The following is a 21,082-nucleotide window of genomic DNA, read 5'->3' on the forward strand; positions in this document are numbered from 1 at the left end:
GTCTTCGTTCCGGAGATGGGTGGCTGGCGGGTTTTGGGTCAGGCCTCGGGTGGCTGGCGGCGGGGTCTGGGGATCCGTGCAACGTCCACAGCCGCAGGCTTTGGCACCAAGGCCCGGTGATTACACAACCCCCGCCCCGCTTTGTGTAGAGGGAGGAGACTGGGGCCGGGGGAGGGTGTGTGCGGGATCTGGAGTTAGGTAGATATGGGTTCTAATTCATCTCTGCTGTGTGACCCTAAACTAGTCGTAGACCTCTCTGAGCCTCAGTTCTCTCTTCTGTACATTGGGGCCAGTAGAACCTGAGATTTCGGGAAGCTCAATCCAGGCTTCCTGAAGCATTCCTAAGAAGCCGCAGGGTTTGGGAAGATGGGTGTGGAGATAAGAATGGGCAGCACCTCTGGAAGCAGTAATTCCCCTGTTGTTTACAAAACCGTTCCCAGGCATCAGCTGCAACGTCGAGGCGCCAGCAAACCGTCGGATCCCCCGGGTGACCAGCCTTTCCCAGGACTGCTGAGACCGGGGACCTTCAGTCGGGAAGAACTGGTCGATGTATTGAGGGCGGCTGTGGTGGACCGTAAAGGTGAGGGGTGGGAGGGACAGGTGCCGAGAGACCCGGAAGGGGAGGAGTCTTCACCCGAGCCTTCTGAGGATCTGGTTCGGTACTTTACTAAAACCTGTGAGGTCAAATCCTGGTTCTCCCACTCACGAACCTCACTAGCTGCGACCAGCCACGTACTCTCTGCCTCAGCATCATGGGATGCAGCTGTGGAGAGCGAGAGTGTAAATAACCAGAGAGCTTTGCACTAGTAGGCTCTCAGTAAAGTGTTAATATATTGAGGGACAAAACGGGCTTTGGAGTCATATCTAGCTCTGTAATCAGCTTGCTGTGTGGCTTTAGGAAAATAACAATGTCTCTGTGCCTCAGTCTCCAGTGACTTATGAATTTTCTCAGCTATTTATTGAGCCCAGGTTGTGTTCCAGGCACTGCTCTAGAACATAGCTGTCCAGTGCTGAACAAAATAAATATGGTTCCTGCCTTCATGGAGCCAACATTTCAGTGGGAGAAAATAAATGAAAAAAGTACTTACTAGTGATCAGTACTATTAATAAAACAGCAGTGGTAAGGATCTGCAAGAAAGGAGCAGACATCAGATTGGAGACTCAGGCCTCTTTGTGATGATCACATTTGATGATGTGATGATGATATAAGGAGCAAGCCACGTGAAAATCTGAGACATGGAAAGCAACAGGTGCAAAGGTCCTGAGGTTGAGGCAGCAAGCTGAGCATATGCAAGGTTCAGAAAGAAGTTCATTTCAGGGAGTGGTTGATAACTCCTGTATGAGAGTTGTACTGGGACCACATGATAATACGAATTGAGAAAGTCTTTGTAAACTGTTTTTGCTGTTGCTCACGTTTATCTATTACATGTTTCAGGACCTCTGGTGACATTGAACAAGCCACAGGGTCTGCCAGTGACAGGTATGGGCAGGGAAAAGAGATGCAGTGAAAGGGGTTTTGATATGTGTGAGAGCAGACAATATCAAAGAGAAGGGATGTTGCCTCTGAGAGCAACTTATACTCTTCCTTTTTTTTTCACCTAGGAAAACCAGGAGAGCTGACGTTGTTGTCAGTGCTGCCAGAACTGAGCCGGTCCCTGGGGCTCGGGGAGCAGGAGGTCCAGGTTGTCCGAGCATCTGGGAAGTAAGTGGTGGAGGTGATAGAAAGGTAGGAAGATAAGCATCTATTTGGGATGGGGGCAGAGCCACTTAGGAATAAACATTTTCCACTGGCTGCTTTGGGATCACAGAGGTAGGAAACAAGGAAAAAGAGGAGGAAGTGGACAGATCTGGGGTCAAATCTTTATGCACAAACTGATCTTAGGTGTCACTGAGCCTTAGTTTCTTTAATCATAAAACAGCTCAGTGTATAGTCACTTCTCCAGGCCAGTATTGTTAACTGATCTGTGATACTCTTTCCTCATAGCCATCGGTAGAGATGGTGCTTGAGATGAGATGTTTCTGCAATTCCACAAACTCATAAGCTTGTTTGTGGGGAATTGAGCCATTCCCTTCTCCAAGGGATCTTCCCAACCCAGGAATCAGACCCAGATCTCTGACATTACAGGCAGATTCTTTACCATCTGAGCCACCAGGGAAGCCCATTTAATAGCTAATATATGTGAAATTCCTAGTAGAGTGCCTACTGGTAGACAGTCAGCAGTTGGTGGTAATTGTTATGATGTTTGGCTCTGAGCTCCCTGGGAGCCAGAGCAAAATGAGAAACACGTTTAAGCTATGTACTCTTTATTATCAAACACGGGGAAGACTTACTTGTTTCTCAGGAGGAGGTCTGCGTTGTAGTCCAGATGTTACTCCTTGGCCTTCAGCAGGTCCGTGTTTCTTCCTCAGGGTCTCCTTCTTTTGCCGGTGGTCCCAGGGGATTTTAACTTCTGTGATTTGTCTCCTTTCTCCAGGGAGGCCTCGGGCCTTGTGCTCCTCTCCAGTTGTCCCCAGACAGCAAGCCGCCTCCAGAAGTTCTTCACTCACTCACGGAGAGCCAGGAAACCCACAGCCACGTACTGGTGAGAAGGGCTGGGAGGCTCCAGGGCAGCGGGGAGGTCCCAGCAAACAACTCTGTGACCTCCTCCTGCCTCTTTCTCAGTGCTGTCACTGATGGGATCCCAGTTACTTCTGAAGGGAAGATACAAGCAGCTCTGAAACTGGAACACATTGATGGGGTCAATCTCGTGAGTCAGGGCCTGGGTGGGGAAGACGGGACCCTCAGACATACCCCTCAAGAAGAGTCAAGGGTGTAGATATGGGGTGGCTGGCCCTTCATTCCCCTAAAACAGGTGAGTGACCACGGCCTATACTGTGGCCCTTGTCCTCGGTCTGGTGGGAACAGGGAGGGTTTGGGGGCAGCTCCCAGGTGTGTGTGAAGCTTGTTCACCCTTGGGGGCTGACACCACAGGTTGTTCCAGTGCAGTCCCCATCCCGAAAGGACATCATGGAAGGTGTCAAGAGGACCCTTAGCCACTTCCGTGTGGTTGCCACGGGCTCTGGCTGTGCCCTGGTCCAGCTGCAGCCACTGACAGGTGGGTCTGGAGCCCCAGCTAGACTTGACAAACTGTATTTGGTTGGGGAGGCAGGGAATGGGAGGAAGGTGGTAGTTTCACTGGCGGCCTGGGGAGTCTTTGATGGACTGTAAGGGTGTATGTGACCAGCTCCACCTGGAGGGGGCAGTGCTTCTCCTGTCAGTCTGATGGTCACCCCTTTGCAACTCACCTATTTTTTTTCTTACTGCTCTCAGCATCTCTTTACCTTCGATGTTCTCTAGTTTCACTGTGATGAATCAAGGTGTGTGGGTTTAGTTTTATTTCTCAGGATTCAGTGTGTTTGCTGAATCTGAAGATTAACCTGTTTAATCCATCCTGAAAAGTTCTTCAAATATTGTGCCTCTTGCATCCTCCCTTTTGAATGCCTGATAGCATCTGAGTTTCTCATTCACCTGCTATGTCTCAACTTTTCTAACACATTTTTCACATCTTTATCTTTGCCGCATTCTGGGTAATCTTCAGACGTACCATCCAGCTGAGTAATTTTCTCTTCAGTTGGATCTAACCTGCTAGTTTAACCTACCCATTGATTGTATTGTTTACATCTACAAATTCAAGTTGGTTGTTTTACAAATACAGATGGCCTTAAAAAAAAAATAAGGCATCTGTTTTTTTCTTTCACATCAAACTTTTTAATTTGCATAATGCTTTTAACAAAAATAGCTTCCCCCCAAAAATTTTAAAACACTTATTTACAATCTTTGGTCTTCAAAAGCTGTGAGTGTTCCTATCCAACAGTCAAGCAGCCAGGGCTGCCCATGTGCACGTAGCTCTGTTACAGAGCAGCCCATATTCTCACTGCTGAGGTGTGGGCCCTGGCAGGACTGCACCCAGCAAGGGAGCAGTGCTTTCCTCCAGTCCACACGAAGGCCAAGTCAGCCTGAAAATCGTGACTCAGTCCTGCCAACTGCAAGGTAAATGAACTTTTATAATACTTCTGGAAAAAAAAAAAGAATACTTCTAGACTTGTTGCCTGCATTTTTTTTTAAGATTTCTTTTAGTTTTTGGCTGCGGTGGGTCTTGTTGCTGCGCGTGGGCTTCTCCTGTTGCGCAGTGAGGGCTTCTCTGTTGTGGTGGTCGAGTCTCGTTACGGTGGCGTCTCGTTGTAGAGCATGCGCTCTAGTTGTAGCTCAGTAGTTGTGACACACGGGCTTAGTTGCTCTGCGCATGTGGGATCTTCCCTGACCAGGAAGCTGTGTCCATTGCATTGCAAGGCAGATTCTTAACCACTGGACCACCAGGGAAGCCCTTGCCTGCGTTTTTTAACCAATGTTTTACTCATTCTTATTAAATCAGTTTTTTTTCCTGGCTGCATGGCATGGCTTGAGGGATAGTTCCCTGACCAGGAATTACTGGGCCCACAGAAATGGAAGAGCAGAGCCCTAACCACTAGACCGCCAGGGAACTCCCAAAGTCCTAACATTTTTGTCTAGACTTCAATAAAACTAATGAGAACAGTATTCAAACCCAATAAAGCATGATGCTAAAATCTCAGCTCTCAAAGGATATTCAAGTTATTATACCTCTAACCACCTTTACTGCACATACCGTGGACCACCACCCTGCCTTTCTGATTTAAAGTTTTGTCTGCTCACCAATTGCTGTGGTCCATCCTGTGGTTTTATTTTTCACACCAGTAAGTAAAGGTGACCAACAGCCACTGATTCAAGTTTTTCTAAGAATTATATGACCTGGTCAGTCTTCAGATTGCTTCGCACCTTCTCTTGCTGATCTGTCAGCTTTTTCTTTACCTATAAATCCCAAATGGCCAAGAACACACATCAACTGACGGTCCATGCTCTGGGCAAGCCTCTTTGTTGATCACCTCCTTCCCTGTGCTTGTCGTCCATCCATTCTCCTAGCCTTGAACCCAATTAGCGATGGCATCTGTTTTTTTCTCTCATTACTTGTTCTTGTTTGTTTTTACTCATTTAAAGCACACCTATATGGTGTTTCTATAATTCTTTTGTCTGGAGATTCTAAGGGTCTAATTCTGTTGTGATTTCTGCAGACTTGCTCCCCTTGGTGGAATGTCTCCTTATTGCTCTGGGGTTCAGGTTGTGCTGGGTCTTCATCTATGGAAATCTTTTACTGCCTCATTGGCGGTGGGGACTTGAGGGGTTCTGCCTTGCTTCTGCTGAGTGGGCTCACATCACTGCTTCAGGACCTAGAGATTAACACCTCAGTTGGAAGTTCACAGATCACTCAGGTGGTATTAGAACCTCAAGCCTGTGTGAGAGCAGCTCACAGTTGGGAATTCATCTTCCTTCCCCTCATCCATACCTACAGAGTTCATCTGCCTTCCTTGATGGCTGGCTTTTTCTCCTAGTCCACCCTTGCATGGAAGATGTAGCCTCTCAGATTTCATTTGGGCACAACCTCATCCCTGGCCCCTTGTCACTACTTAAACCCAAGCCCCCTTAGCCCCAAGATTGGAAATACCCCTAGAAGAGGTGAAATGTTGACTCTCTTGTGCTCTGGATTTGTTTTCCTTTTGTATTTTCATCCAGGGGACTTTACTTTCCCCTGTGTCCCGCTGTGTATTTAAAAGGATGATTGTTACAGTTTTCCAGTGTTTCTAGGTGGTTAATAAAAGATGGGTATTTAGATTACCCAGTCTACCATATTGCTAGACATGAAAGTAGACAGACAGCTCCTGGGTTTGAATCCCAGTCTGTGGTGGGCTGGTTACTTCTTGAGCTGAGATTTTCCTGTCTATAAGGTGGAATGATGCTGGGTCTCACATTATAGGGTTTTCAGGAGTATTAATAAGTTTACATATATGAACTATTTCATACCCATTACGTTTCCCCAAAACAAGTTCAAGTTGGTGTCACCCAAAAGAGCAATTTAATGACTCATATAACTTCTGAGTTCAGGCTTGTGCACGCTCTGGGGCCCACCAGCCACAACTAATGAGCCCCTGTGCTGCAACTATTGAAGCCCTCGCCCCTTGGAGCCAGCAAGTTGCAACTACCGAGCCTGCGTGCTGCAGCTCCTGAAAGCCTGCACACCCTAGAGCCTGTGCTCCACAACAGAAGCCACCACAATGAGAAGCCCATACACTGCAACTAGAGAGTAGCCCCCACTCTCCACAACTAGAGAAAACCCGCATGCAGCAATGAAGACCCAGTGCAGCCAAAAAAAAATATAGTTCGGGCTTGGCTGCATCCAGGCTTGGAAGATGTCATCAGAAAGCCATTTCTCCCTCTCTTTCCACCTCCCGCGTGCTGGCTTCTTCCTCCCATAGGAGCAGCAGTTATCCCCCATGGAGGCAGAGATGCAGGTGCTCCAGCAGCTCCAGGCTCACTCTACAGCAGGAAAGAGTGCTCTTCATTCCCAGAAGCATCACAAAAAATTCAGGGTTGCGTCTCTTCATGGATGAGTCCCGCAAGGCTGGTGGCTTGACAGCTCTACCTGCCCCGACCTTGCTCCAGAGGCTGGGGTGGTAGTGTCCACCTCACTGAAACCACACCATCTGAGAATGGGGGGCAGGGGGCACGGCAGTACTGGCTGGGACAGAATGAACTGCTTGCCTGCCATCTGTCCCATCTCCTGTCTTCTAGTGTTTCCCAGCCAGCTACAGGCACACATGGCCCTGCAGCTCTGCCCTGTGCTTGGGGATCACACATACTCTGCCCGCGTGGGCACTGTCCTCGGCCAGCGCTTTCTTCTGCCAGTCGAGAGCACCAAGCCCCAAAGACAGGTACCCAAGTCCACCTGCCTGCAGCCTTCTGGGGTGGGCTGGGGCTTGTTGGGGTGGAGGGATGGATAGCATCTCCAGACGTCCGCTACGCAACTCTGGCTTCCAAAGCTACCAGTAGCCCTGTCTTGCTGTGTGGCACTAAGTGACACCCTCTCTTATGGGTCTCTTCTGTTCAGTAAGGAAATCAAACCAGCCGATTTCTAAAGGTCCTTCTAAGTCTGCCATTCTGTAATGGGTGTAAGAGGTTGTGTATTCTGGTAACACTGCTTTAACAGAAAAACCTCAAGTACCAGAGTATTAACACAACAATTTCCTTCTGTATGAAGTCCAGTTAATGGGATGGGGTAGGGGCAGGCTTTGCTCCAAACAAGTCACTTGGGGGGCCCCTGGCTGCTGCCATCTCATCAGCAGAGGAGACAGGGCAGGTTCGTGGAGGTGGGGGTTGGTTTCTCGGGCCAGGTCAGGAAGCGGGACACATACTCAACACTCCTGTTGTGCTGAGTGGGGCTCAATCACGGCCTCCCCGACCTGCAGGAGGTGCTGGGGAATGCAGTTTAGCGAAATGCCTAGGAAGCTGATTTGGTGACTCCTAGCTGGTCTATGGTGTAGTGTGTGTGTGTGTGAATGTGAAGGTATTTACGTGTGCAGAGGCATGCAGAACATGGATGCAGAGGGAGGACAAAGTATTTACCTTGCTCCTCTTTCGCTGAGCGCTGCTGGGAACTCCCCTGGCTGAATGCTGGCACGTCTCCGCCCCAGGTCCTGGATGAAGCCCTCCTCGGCCGCCTCTGCCTGACCGCCTCCCAGGCTGCCCGGTTGCCCCTGCACCTCCATTTGCACTGTCTTCGCCTCCCAGGCGCCAGGCCCAGGGACCCACCCATTGAGCTTCTGGCTCCTCTGCCCTCTTACTTCTCCAGGACCCTGCAGTGCCTGGGGCTCCACTACCAATAGTCCTGCTGGAAAGCGGTTGGGGTGGGAGGCGAATGGGCTGTGGTCAGGCCCCAGAAGAGTGTGGTCAGTGCTCAGCATGCAGTCAGGCCACCGTGTAAAATGCTGGGCGCTCTAGTGGGATAGACCTGAGATCGCATCCTAAGGCCATTTGCTGTGTGGTGTTGGCCAAATTACCTCACCTCTCTGGGCTTTAAATAATAAAAGTACCTACCTCACAGGATCGTTTTCAGGATTTGCTGAGAAAGAAAATGTTTATCACGGACTGTGCTTTCTGCTGAGTTCAACACATAGTCTTTATGTTTGGCTGTTTCTGGCCTAATTCTAGCTGAGAGAAAATGTTAAGAGTTTTTTTTTTCTTTAATTTGTGCTAAAATACACTTCGTAGACTTTACGATCTTCACTGTTTTTAAGTGTATAGTTCAGTGGCATTAAGTACATTCACACGGTGGTGTAGCCATCTTCTGCATCCAACTCCAGAACTTTCTCATCCACCCAAACTGAAACTCTGTTCTCATTAAACACCAACTGCCCATCCCCTACCCATCTCAGCCCCAGTAGCCACTGTTTCCTGTCTCCAAGAATTTGACTACTCATTTAGATGTTAGATATTTTACTTTAAAAAACCATGTAACATATCAAACATACAGAGTGCATAAAACATCTGTGTGACTTAAAGAATAACTGTAAGGTGACACTCACGTAACCACCACTTGGCACAAAATAGAAGCATCCTTCTCCTGTCTTAGAACAAAGCTGTTCTCAACCCTGGCCCCATATTAGAACCCCCTACCCTGCCCCCTCAGAAAGCTTAAAAAAAAATCCCCATGCCTCCCCTGACTGCACCCCTAAGATACTTTTACCAGTCTTGGATAGAGACATCTTTTTTAAAAGCTCCAGAACGGGCACTAGTGTAAAGTCACAATTGGAAACCACTCCCCTGACTTGAGAGAATTCTTTCCTTGTCTGTTTTTTTAAAGTGTTACCACATATACATGCATCCCTAAACAATGTATTTTGTTTTGCTTGTTTCTCAAACTCCTGTGGAATGGAACTGTGCTGTATATATCCTTTTGTGACTTGTTCTCACTCCACCCTGGGAAATGCATCTGTTGTGTGGCATGGAGTTGGAATGCTGGGGCTTGCAGTCTATCCACCCAACGTTAATGGACACTTAGGTCATCGGCTGTGACCACAGTGCTGCTGTGGGTCTGCCTGTCTGCGTTTTCTCATTCAGCTGTGCAATAATTTCTGGATCAGAGTGTATTTATCTTGATTTGACTAGTGTGTTTGTTTCCTAGGGCCGCTGCAATGAATTACCACAACCTGGGGCCTTCCCTGGAGGCTCAGTGGTTAAGACACTGCACTTCCATGGCAGGGGGCATGGGTTCAATTCCTGGCTGGGGAACTAAGATCCCATGTGCCACATGGCGCGGCCAAAAAATAGGGAAAAAAAAAAATTACCACAACCTAAATGGTTTAAAATAGCACAAAATGGATTCTCTCTCCGTTTTAGAGGCTGGAAGTCCAAAATCAAGGTGTTGACAGGGCTGTGCTCTACCCAAAGGCTCTACGGGAGAATCTTTCCTTACCTCTTCCAACTTCTGGTGGCTTAAGCACCCTCTGACTTGTGGCCGTATCATGCCAACCTCTGCCTCTGTCTCTACACAGCCTCCTCCTCGATTGTCTTCTCTTCAGTCCCTTGTAAGGACAATTGTTATTGGATTGAGGCCCCATCTGGATGATCTCATCTCAAAATCTGAACTTTAACTTATATCTGCAAAGACCTTTTTTTCCAAATAGACATATCCACAGGTTCTAGGAAGACATACCAACATTCAACCCATTATAACTAAGGAATGTTGAGCTTTTTTCAGATGAGAGGGGCTTGTTGGATATTTCCTTTTGAGGTGACCTTGGCCCCTTGCAGAGGAAGGGACGGGCCCACTCCCTCAGGAGAGGGCTGGGGTTTAGCCAGGTCCACTCTTCTCCGCTGAGTCTCCTGTTGTTGCTGGGTGGGAGTGCGGGGCTGTGCTTTGGGGGGGAGTTGCTGACAGCCTCTGGCTCTTGTCCTGGGCCCTGGAGTACAGGGTCACACTATACCCTCTCTTCACCCTCCAAGAGAAAAGGAGCCGAGCCTCGAAGACCTCATTTGCTCTTTTTTATTTGGCGCTGCATCCAGGATAAGGGTGATGGTGATGGAAGCAAGGGCTTCGGTGGCCACCTGTCCCTTGTGCCCTCCAAACCCCGGTCTGTGACAAGGGTCAGAGGTCCTGGAAGGCTCAGTGTCGTCACGAGGTGTGTCTCGGCCTTTGGTCTGTCACAGAGTCTGGCCTTGCATTTGCCTTTGGTCTTGCTCTTCCTGTAGATGCTAGGAAGATTTCCGTCTTCAAAGGGCTGAGACCACACATTACTTCCAAAGTAGGGACCATGAAGGTGCTGGGGAGCAAGAGCCTCCGTGTGAAAGGAGGGGAGAAGGAGGAGAGATGATCAGGAATCTGTTCAGGAATGGGGTCCTGAGGGGTGCAAGCCCTTCCCTTGGGGCACAGGCCAGCCTGGGGGCTACCCTCTACCTGTGCCCTCCAGCCCGGACCCCGATAGTCAGCACTACCCAGCGGGGTACTGGTCACAGTTTGAGGCCCACCTTTTTTGGTTTCAGGGCGTTGGGTGCCAGCTTGAGCTCAGGGGTAGGTGGGAGGGAAATCAAAACCTTGGCGGTTGGTAGAGTCATCAAGGCCTTGTCTGTGGTCGACAGGGCCTTGGTGCCCACCAGCTTGCTGTGCTGTAGTCTGAGGACCTGCCCCTGGGGCCAGGGCACATGGGGAGAAGGCAGCCGGGGCTTGCTGTGGAGGCTTGGGAAGTGGTAAGGGGCTGTGGGAGCAAGAGGGGCCGTGAGGGGCTGGGGAGGGGCTAAGGCTGACCAGCTGCCCCTCAAGGTGTGCGTGGAAGGTGGGGAGGCAGGGGGAGATGAGGGCAGATGGAGCCCACCCAGTTCCTTCTCCAGAGACCATGGGAAGGACACAGGGTTTGAAGTCCAACAGACCTGGGTCTGCATCCCAGCTCTGCCCCTTCTGAGCTGTGCAACCTCGAGCAACTTCCTTACACTTCCTGATACCTCGGCTGGAAAATGGGGATCATAGCACCTCCCTCGCTAGGCTGTGAGAACTAAAGGAGCTGGTCAGGTAGTGACACAGTTTAAACTGTTACGTGCTGTACAGATATTAGTTCTTTCCCCCAGAGGCAACTTTGCATGGCAGCAAAGACAGAATACTACAGCAGGAAAAGTCGGGGCTCTGGAGTGAGATCAACCTGGGACTGAGTCCTGGCATCTTCAAAATGAGTACAACTGCCTCACCACGTGACTACTTTGCAGGGGGGTGGATCACGGTCATTCAGTCATGCAGTTTTTAAAAATACTTTGTAAGTGGTGGCTTTTACTTACTACCGGTGACTCTCTGGTGGGGCTGTGGGTGGGGGCAAACCCAGGTGGTTAGGAGGGGCTTGGAGAACAGGAAGAAGTTGTCTTGAGGCCCTGGGGTGTTTGGGGGGAAGGGTCTTACCCAGGGCCTGGGAGTTCTTCAGACTCAGTGGCAATCTGTTCAAAGAGTAGGGATGCCTGTCCCTGCTAGCTAAGGTCATGGTAAAAATGCAGCCCATCCTCGTGCTGGGGGTGTCCCACTTCCGGAGATTGGGATGGACCTGGGCTGTGGCACTTTTCGCCTTGCCTTTCTTCCCCTTTCCAGGGGCTGAGGTGGTGGCAGTGGAATCTGGCTTCTCAGTGTGCCCCAGACTTCTGGCCCCAGCAACTTTCCTAGAAGCTGACCTGTGGATGGGGCTTCCTGAGTCCTTGCTTTCCCCAGAGCCTCTCGGGGCCAGCAGGTGAGGGAGGGCTGGGCGGACGGCCATCCGCCGGTGACTCATCGCCAGGGGCTTCTTGATGGTGGAGCCCTCTACTAGAAGCCGGATACCCACATACTGGGGCACTTCCACGGCAGGCTGTCGGGAAGAAGGGGACACAAGGCCTGCTCAGACCATGGTGCTAGAATCCTAGGTCTAGAAAGACTTAGGGCAGGGTAGATGGAATTAACTTCTGGGGCACCTGGTCAGGAGACATTTCTGGGCTGAGAAATGCAAAGCCCGTCTCTGTCCTCTAAGGGGTCTGAATCAGTACCTGGAGGGTCACAGAGCCCCTGAGATAAATAAACCAGCGGAGTGGGAGGCAGTCTTAGCCAGGCCCCCACATCCACCCTTCCATCCACCTGCCCTCCTCAACTCCCTGGCCAGGAATGTGTGTGTTCTCCTCCACCAGCTGCTGTCAATGGACAGCTTCCTGAGATGAGCCAGATTCTCTGCTGAGAGCATGTGAGTTACAACACCCAGACAGATAAGAGGCCTGGAGCCTGCCTAAATTCTCATTTGAACCAAGGGAAGCAGAACCTTAAAGAAGGCATTCTGTGGAGAGAATAATGTTGCAAATATACAGAGGGAGACAGAGAGAAAGATCCAAGAAAGGAGCTCCTGGGCCATGTTCAGTTCTTATTAAGCTGAGCTGTACTTCCTGCAATGGACACAGAAGAGCCCCTGCATATTGCTAGGAACACTCCTGTTAACCTAGGGCTAGGCTGAGGGGTTTTCCATGTCATCAACAGATCCTGATTAAAACCTATCTAAACATCAGTGTCATTTGGAGCTTGTTAAAAATACAGATATCAAGAGACTTCCCTGGTGGTCCAGTGGTTAAGAATCTGCTTTGCAATTCAGGGGACGCGGGTCCAATCCCTGCTCAAGGAATTAAGATTCCACATGCCATGGAACAACTAAGCCCCTGCACCGCAGCTACTGAGCCTTCACGCCACAACTAGAGAATCCGTGCCCTGCAGCAAAAGATCCGCAAGACGTAATGAAGATAATGAAGATCCTACATACCACAACTAAGATGTGATGCAGCCTAATAAATAAATATTTTAAAAATTTACAGATATTAACATCCTACTGTATAGCACAGGGAATTACATTCAATATCCTTGGATAAATCATAAAGGAAAAGAATATGAAAAAGAATATGTATATGTATAACCGAATCACTCTATAGAAAAATTAATACAACTATAATTTATATAAATTAATACAACTGTAAATCAGCTATATTTCAATTAAAAAAACAGATATCAGAGCTCATGGGAAGCCCAGTTGATACAGAAAAACTCATCTTTATGGAAGAATCTCAGCTCATAAATGCAGAAAGAATGATAGAAATAGCAATGTACCATTCTGCAACACTAACAGAACAGGCAAGAATCAAAACTGGATATCAAAACAAGTAGGTGAAAAGGATGACAGGAAATTGTGTCATCTGCACACTGCCAAAGAATCACCTTACAAAGAAAATGATCGCTGCAAAGTGAAGGATGCAACTTACCATGCAGAGATCTGGTAGCATGACCTTAACCGCGTGATCAGACTTAGCATCACCAATCACGAGACACTCTGACAATGGGTGTCTTGTGAAGCTGTATGAGGCACCCAGTATCACCTCTCAAGTGTTCTTGACAAAAATGTGTAATGTGAACCTCATCAAGCTGTGTGACCTAACTTCTAGTTTATAGGACATTCAGATAACAGAAGTTAAACACCACCATGAGGAAACAATCAGATAACTCCAGAATGTGGGACAGTTCCATAAAACAACCAGTCTGGTGCCTTCAAAAGATCCAAACATGGGTGGGAAAAAAAGCAGTGGGGCTGTTCTAACTTAAAGAGATTAAAGAACATCAAAGAAAATAAAATACCAGGAATAAATTTAACCAAGGAGGTGAAAAACCTGTACACTGCTGATGAAAGAAACTGAAGATGACACAAATAAATAGAAAAATATTCTGTACTCATAGAATGGAAGAATTAATATTATTAAAATGTCTATAGCACCCAAAGGAATCTATAGACTCAATGCAATCCCTATCAAAATTTCAATGACATTTTTCACAAAAATAGAAAAATCAATCCCCAAAGATGTACAGAATCACTTAAGACTTCCGAATAGCTGAAGAAATCTTGAGAAAGCACAAAGCTGGGAGCATCACACTTCCTGATTTCAAACTATTGAGTTGGCCAAAAAGTTCATTCGGTGTCCCCCCGCCCCCCCCCACACCCCCCCAAGCACATATGGAAACTCAAATGAACTTTTTGGCCAAACCAATGTATTACACAGTTATAGTGATCAAAACAGTATGATACTGGCATAAAAACAGACACACAGATCAGTGGAACAAAACTAAAACCCCAGAAATCAATCCATACATTTGTGGTCAATTAAGTCATGATAAACGAGGCATGAATATACAATCTCTTAATAAGTGGTGTTGGGAAAATGGGACGGCCACATGCAAAAGAAAGAACCTGAACCACTATCTTATACCATATAGAAAAATCAACTCAAATGGATTGAAGACTTGAACATAAGACCTTAAACCATAAAACTTCTAGAAGAAATCAGCCAGGAAGTTCCTTAACTCAGTCTTGGCAATGATTTTTTGGATTTTGCAACAAAAGCACAAATAAAGAAACTAAAAATCTTCTAACAGCAAAGGAAATCAACAAAATCAAAAGACAACCCAGCAAATGGGAGAAAATGCAAATCACTTGTAAGAGGTTAATAACATACAAAGATATAAAGACAATCTTTTTTTCATGCAGGATCTTAGTTTTCCCAATTAGGGATCGAACCCACATACCCTGCACGAAGTGTGAAGTCTTAACCACTGGATTGCCAGGGAGGTCCCCAAAATATATAAGGACAATCTGATTAAAAAATGGACAGAGGATCTGAATAGACATTTTTCAAAAGAAGACATACAGATACATGAAACAGGGGCATGAAAAGGTGCTCAACATCACTAATCATCAGGGAAATGCAAATCAAAACCACAATGAGATACCACCTCTCACCTGGCAGAATGGCTATCGTCCAAAAGACAAAAAATTACAAGGGTTGGCAAGGATGTAAAGAAAAGGGAACTTTTTTGCAGGTTGGTGGGAAGGTAAATTGGTGTGCCCACTATGGAAAACAGTATGGATGTTCTTCAGAAAGTTAATGTTAGAGCTACCATACAATCCAGCAATTCCACTTCTGGGTATTTACCTAAAGGAAATGAAAAACCATTTGAAAAGATATCTGCAAGCCCATGTTCATGGCAGCTCTATTTATAATAACCAACATATGGAAGTGGCCTAAGCATCCACTGACAGATGAACAGAGAAAATGTGTACATGTAAATATATTATGGAATATTACTCAGCCATTAAAAAGAACAAAATCTCAGGACTTCCCTGTCAGGCCAGTGGTTAAGACTCCACGCTTCCACTACAGGGAGCACAGATTTGGCCCCTGGTTGGGGAACTGCAGGGGCACTGGTTTGGTCCCTGTTTGGGGAACTAAGATCCCATGAGGTGCAGCCAAAAAAATAAAAATAATGAAATCTTGACATTTGTGACAACGTGGACAGACCATGGATATATTATGCTAAGTTAAATAAGTCAGCGAAAGACAAATATCATATGATCTCAATTATATGCAGAATCTAAAATAAAAAACAAACAACTCACTGATACAGAGAACAGATAGCTGATTGGTGGGCAAAATGGGTGAAGGGAATAAAAAATTACAAACTTTCAGTTACAAATATATAAGTCATGTATAGAATCATGACTATAGTTAATAATGTTGTATATTTGAAAGTTGCTGAGAAAGTAGATCTTAAAAGTTCTCATGCAAGAAAAAAATTTTTGTAACTATTTGATGATCTATGTTAACTAGACCTATGGTGGTGATCTTTTCACAATATATACAAATACTGTTATGTTGTACATCTGAAATTAACAATGTTGTATGTCAGTGATATCTAAAAAGACAAAAACAAACAGAAAACTTCAGAGAAACCCAAGCCATGCCTATTAGGCTCTTTAAGGCAGCTACACATCTTTTAAGCATCCCAAGAGTATACCTATAGGTCTCAAGATTCAGTCTTGAACACATTTTGAGTGAAAAGACAGAGCTGCATGGCCTTTTGGTTAACAGTAGAGTGGCACCCCACTCCAGTACTCTTGCCTGGAAAATCCCATGGGCGGAGGAGCCTGGTAGGCTGCAGTCCATGGGGTCGCTAAGAGTCGGACACGACTGAGCGACTTCCCTTTCACTTTTCACTTTCATGCATTGGAGAAGGAAACGGCAACCCATTCCAGTGTTCTTGCCTGGAGAATCCCAGGGATGGGGGAGCCTGGTGGGCTGCCATCTATGGGGTCACACAGAGTCAGACACGACTGAAGTGACTTAGCAGTAGCAGTAGCAGAGCTTCTATAATTTTGAGGGCTGCTGTTTTACTGGAACCTCATGGAAGAGGAGTTATTTATTTGAGCAGGGATTTGAACCCAGGGAGGTTTCAGAGTCTATGCTTGTAACAGTATGCTACCAGCCTCTAGAAGTATTATCCAACACACTAACTCATTTCATCCCCTAAACCCCAGGAGAAAGATGGTAACAGCATGTCCATCTTACAGACAGGGAAATGGAGGCTCAAGAGGGTGGAGTGGCTGTACCCAGTCACTGCAGCAAGACCAGGACCCAAACTGGGTTTGTGTGACTGCAGAGCCCTAAGCTTTACTACAGGGAGGCCTCCCTGGGTCCTGCCTGGGCCTGGCCACCTCACCTGCTTGTAGATGAGCTCAAAGGCCCCCGTGTCACAGTTGCGGTCCAGTCGCCGGTCGATGACCACACGCAGGGTGTCGGCCTGCACGCCGGCACAGAGCCTGGCGGTGACAGCCGTGGAGGGTGCCATGGTGGGGCTGGCGTTGATCTCGATCAGCCAGGGCTGGAAGTCCTCACCAAACACAAAGTCAGCACCATAGAGCTCGAAGCTGGCCTTCCGACACTGCACGGTGTCCTGGGAGGTCTGCAGGGCGTGGATCACTGCGGCCTTCATGCCAGGCACGATGACAGTGGACCAGGCGTTCGGGGCCCCCGTCTCCTGCAGGTGGGCCTGGAATTTCTGGCTTGACCACATGTTGTCTGGGGGCAGCAGTGGGTGCCGGTGGCATGAATTCTCCAGGTGCTTCTGGATGGAGTTGTTGCACAGGTGCACGGAGCTGGGACAGAGAGCAGGAAGCTGAGGACTGGCTCCCTGTGCCCCAGCCACTCAAACGTGGGGAGGGCAGGCAAACCCCAGAACCAGTCCTGCATACACTGAACTGTGCAGCTGAGTTGACAAAATGCTCATCACCATCTTCTAGGGCCGCTACCAGTCTGTGCTCAGGACCTCTCTGAGGGTACTAAGTATGGGGCCACAGTGCCAAGTGCTTCGTGACAGTGTCACAGTTAACTCTCCCAATGCCTGGAAGAAGGCAGCTCAGAGTACAGGGCTTGTAATCACCAAGACGTGTGCTCAAGTCCTGTCTTCATCGCTGACTGGTGAAATCTCATATAACTCATTTAACCTGCGTGCTCCTTTCAACATGTAAAAGATAGGGGTAGTAACAGTACCCACTTGGCCAGGTTTTCATGAACGTCAGAGATAATATACATGAAGTGCTTGGCAGTCGTCACATGCAAGCACTCAGTTAACCAACAGCTATGAGCTCCATGTTACTGGCTCCATTCTACAGATGGTGGTGACTGATGCTTAAACAGAGTTCCACTTGACCCAAGTCACAGAGCTTGGAAGCTGCAAAAAAGGAATTTGAATCCAGGGCTCCACAGGCTTCCTCTCACCTCCAAGTGAATGCTGCCTCTCTATTTCTCCTGATCCCCCTCTACCCTGCTCTACATCTTTTCTCTCATAACACGTATCACCTTTTAACCCATTGATGATTTTACTGATTATGTTCACGGCTTGTCTGTTTCTCCCTGCTGGAATGTGAACTCTTGAGGGCTGGGTTCATTTCATTCACTACTGTGTCCCAAGTGCCTAGAACGGTGAATGGCTCAGGGTACACGTGCCATAGGCATCTGCTGGGTGGAAGGATGGGTGGATGGATGACACCTGCCTGCCTGCAGAGGCTGTGTTCAGAGCCCAGCACCGCACTGGAAGCACTATTCCTTGCCAGCTCCGCAATTAGATTAGGAGCCCATGGGACTGAGGGGGCTGAGGGTGGGGGGGCTCACTTGTCCAGGTTCTTCAGGGAGAAGGGCTGTGTGGAGAAGCGGATGTAGCTGTCACGGTAGAACCATACAGTAAGTGGGTTCCAGTCGGTCACCAGGAACCACTGCCTCAGATCAAATTTGGTGCCAAAGATGAGCAAGGGCCGCTCGATATACTTCTGCACCACCCACTTGCCGTCCTTCATCATCATGGGGTTGCAGTCCACCAGCTTCAGCATTTCCTCCAGGTGGTCCATGCACATGATACCTAAAGGGGGAAACAGGGCTGGTTAGGGATCGGGCCAGGCTTTGGCTGGGAGATGGGCTAGGGGACTATGAACAGTTCATCCTAAGCCCTCATCCCCTAAGGACAGGCCCGAGTGGGTAAGCCTGCCTTTCTCCATGTTCCCTTTGGGAAAGCTGAGAATCTGCCAAGGATTTTTTTTTTAATTAACCAATTTTGATGATGGAAAGGCATATATGCACATATAAAAATTTAAACAGTATTGGGTCTTTTTAAAACCATATACATATATGACTTTGATTCATTTTTCATAATAACAGAATATAAAAGAGCAGAGGCAAAAAGTAGGCAGTACAAAAGGGTACACAATTAAGAAAAAAGCAACAACACACATCTCCTGCTCCAAAGAAGCCAGGTGCTGCTTCCAGGTCCTATGGATGGGCACTCAAGTTATGGGAGAGTCTGTGTGTGCCTCAGCTGCACAGCGTTCTATGCATTTAAACATCCTAAGGAACTGGAACAGTGCCTGGCACTTGGTGAGCATTAAGTAAATGTTAACTCATCCTAATTACTAGTTACCTGTGAAAAACATCTCTAGTTATAGATTTGCTGGCTCAAAGGGTATGTGCATTTTTTCAGTTTACAGAACAAAGATGTTCTAACAACTTGCACTCCGAGTAAGAGTGTATGAGATTGTGTGTTTGCCCACATACTACCAACACTGTTGATGATTTATTTTTGCCATTCTCCTAGGTAGAATGGTATCTTTTAATTTTATCTGTTTTATAACAAGTGACGTTAAGCATCTTATGCTAATAAGGTGTTTTAATGCTGATAAATACAGCTGACCATTGAACAATGCAGGGATTAGGAGTGCCAACCCTCTGAACAGTTGAAAATTATTGTATAACTTTACAGTAGGTCCTCTATATCCCTGGTTCTGCATCCACAGATTCAACTATAGATCATGTAGTACTAAAGTAGATACAAAGTGAAAGAATCTGCATATATGTGGACCCATGCAGTTCATTCATGTTGTTCAAGGGTCTACAGTAAGAATCACACTGCAAACAAACACCTACACTCACAAATCAGTCATTTCTTCACTGCTTGGTCCTCCAAACAGTCTGACTGCCTGCCAATGGCACAGAACAACTTGTGCTTGGTTCCCAGGCCAGATACTTTCTCAAAAGCCCAGACTGATTACTAAGATTGCCAATATCATGATGACTTGTATAGCCACAGATTGAGACTGTTCACGACCTCTGACCCAGCAATTTCATTTTTAGGAATTTATCCTAAAGAAATAAGTGGAAAAACTACTATAAATGGAAAGATATCTGCACAAGATATTCATCAGTGTTGCTAACAGCAATTAACCAATCAATAATCAAATAAATAGGGGAAAAACTGATGGCCATCTAAATATCCATCAGAAAAGGATTAAGTAAAACCACAAGAGTACATATACACAAGATTAGACTGTGCAGCTGTAAGACAGAATGAGGTAGGAAAGTATATACCGTACTTTTATATAAAATTTAAAAACAGGCAACACTAATCTATGGTATTATAAGTCAGAATAAGGGCTTCCACTGCAGGGAGGTAGAGACCAGGAGGTAGTACGGGGCCCTCTAGGGTAAAGGTAATGTTTTATTTTGTAATCTGGGTGCTGTGTTTCCACGAGTGTGTTCCCTATGTGACAATTCACTGAATTGTATATTCACAAAGTGTAGCCTTGTCAATGAAGTGGACTGTATACATATTTCAATTAAGTTTTACTAAAAATGGAGAGAAAATGTTGAAATACACTGGAATTCACTGTACTGTTCTCTTTGCTTTTGTGTATGTTTGAAAGTGACTAACAATAAACTAAAAATGGGGGCCAGGGGGAAGCAGATCTAGATGTACAGAAATGGAGTGACTTCTAAGATCTATTAAGAAAAAATAAAGGTGAAAAAAAGTAAGTAATACTCACTGATATGGAAAGATAAATAATGCAAAGAGGAAGCTACAGAGTAGTATGCTCTTATTTAGAATAAAACACACATACAGCCAACATGCATAGACCAGAGTACAGAAACACACCACAAGATAAACAGCAGTTATCTCAGTGAAATCAAAGGTGCCCTCAGTTTCTTCCACGTTTCTGTACTGTCTGATCTTTTTTTTAATAACAAATATGTATTTTCAAACCTAGAAAAGACCAACAAAACGATTTCCAAGGTAGAAGAAGACAAGACTATGATGCTAGTTTTAGAGAGACATCCCAAGAGTGTCCCACAGTGTGTGGAGCTGCGGCAGCTTCACTAGGACATGAACAAATTCTCCCAAGGGCAGTATGTGGGGCGATCCGCTGCCAAAAGTCTGTTTTTTACATCTTAGAAGTCCTTAACGATCTTTTAAAGGCTGGGCTAACGCACCATCCCAGCCTGCTGGGTGCCCTGTTCAAATTCCATTCGTGCTGAGCAGTCATAATAGTGGCTAAAAACTATAGCACTTACATAGCAGTTACTCTGACAGTATAGGATCGAAGCACTTTGCATATTGTACTTATGTAATCCTCTTGGGTAGGTATTATTGGCTTCATTTTACCAAGGATGAAAATGAGGCACAGAAGAGGTTAACTAACCTGCCCCAGGTCTTTCGAATATTAGGGAGCAGGGCTTGGGTTTGAACCAAGAAGTCTGACTCTCAGCATCCACACCCTTAACCACTAATCGGAGAGCCCTTAGATGACAAGTAACTGCAGTGAGTACCACCAGGCCTGCCTAAATCATTAACCTACACTCTCAGGGCAGGAGATGAGGCGCTGGTATCATCATGATGTTGTTTAGTTGCTAAGTCGTGTCCGAACTCTTTTGCGAAGCCATGAACTGTAGCCCGCCAGGCTTCTCTGTCCATGGGATTTCCCAGGCAAGAATACTGGAGTGGGTTGC

General features: G+C 46.8%; 2 protein-coding genes across 64 annotated transcripts in view; one reads left to right on the forward strand and one right to left on the reverse strand.

Annotated features, from left to right (window-relative positions):
* RPUSD3 (RNA pseudouridine synthase D3) overlaps positions 1 to 21,082 on the forward strand; it is a 27,646-nt gene continuing 6,564 nt past the window's right edge. The window contains exons 1-10 of one of the 22 annotated variants that reach the window (XR_015151043.1): positions 1 to 116; positions 441 to 580; positions 1,436 to 1,480; positions 1,603 to 1,702; positions 2,475 to 2,582; positions 2,663 to 2,852; positions 2,972 to 3,095; positions 3,832 to 4,030; positions 6,367 to 6,822; positions 7,582 to 7,990. Coding sequence is in view for 8 of the 22 variants with exons in the window: in XM_086366450.1 (XP_086222576.1) it covers positions 16 to 116; positions 441 to 580; positions 1,436 to 1,480; positions 1,603 to 1,702; positions 2,475 to 2,582; positions 2,663 to 2,747; positions 2,972 to 3,095; positions 6,683 to 6,822; positions 7,534 to 7,773 (1,083 nt within the window). In the remaining 14 variants the exon portion in view is untranslated. Of the gene's footprint in view, positions 117 to 440; positions 581 to 631; positions 781 to 1,435; positions 1,481 to 1,602; positions 1,703 to 2,474; positions 2,583 to 2,662; positions 2,853 to 2,971; positions 3,096 to 3,831; positions 4,031 to 5,995; positions 6,823 to 7,533; positions 7,991 to 12,531; positions 12,829 to 21,082 lie in introns of those variants that run through there. The other 21 variants (XR_015151035.1, XR_015151041.1, XR_015151042.1 and 18 more) reach the window with 21 other exon arrangements.
* TTLL3 (tubulin tyrosine ligase like 3) overlaps positions 9,915 to 21,082 on the reverse strand; it is a 23,629-nt gene continuing 12,461 nt past the window's right edge. For 7 of the 42 annotated variants that reach the window (XM_086366333.1, XM_086366363.1, XM_086366332.1 and 4 more), the window contains 6 exons: positions 17,924 to 18,167; positions 16,473 to 16,908; positions 11,594 to 11,766; positions 10,814 to 10,890; positions 10,415 to 10,641; positions 9,915 to 10,224 (listed from right to left, as the gene is read on the reverse strand). In XM_086366333.1, coding sequence (XP_086222459.1) covers positions 9,919 to 10,224; positions 10,415 to 10,641; positions 10,814 to 10,890; positions 11,594 to 11,766; positions 16,473 to 16,908; positions 17,924 to 18,167 — 1,463 coding nt within the window. In that variant the 3' untranslated portion in view covers positions 9,915 to 9,918. Of the gene's footprint in view, positions 10,225 to 10,414; positions 10,642 to 10,813; positions 10,891 to 11,593; positions 11,767 to 16,472; positions 17,484 to 17,923; positions 18,168 to 21,082 lie in introns of all 42 variants that reach the window. The other 35 variants (XM_086366334.1, XM_086366361.1, XM_086366330.1 and 32 more) reach the window with 13 other exon arrangements.

This window comes from Bos grunniens, chromosome 22 (assembly GCF_055505025.1).
Source record: "Bos grunniens cultivar Pamir isolate PY7600 chromosome 22, Bosgru_T2T1.0, whole genome shotgun sequence".
In the NCBI taxonomy this organism is placed as follows: domain Eukaryota; kingdom Metazoa; phylum Chordata; class Mammalia; order Artiodactyla; family Bovidae; genus Bos; species Bos grunniens.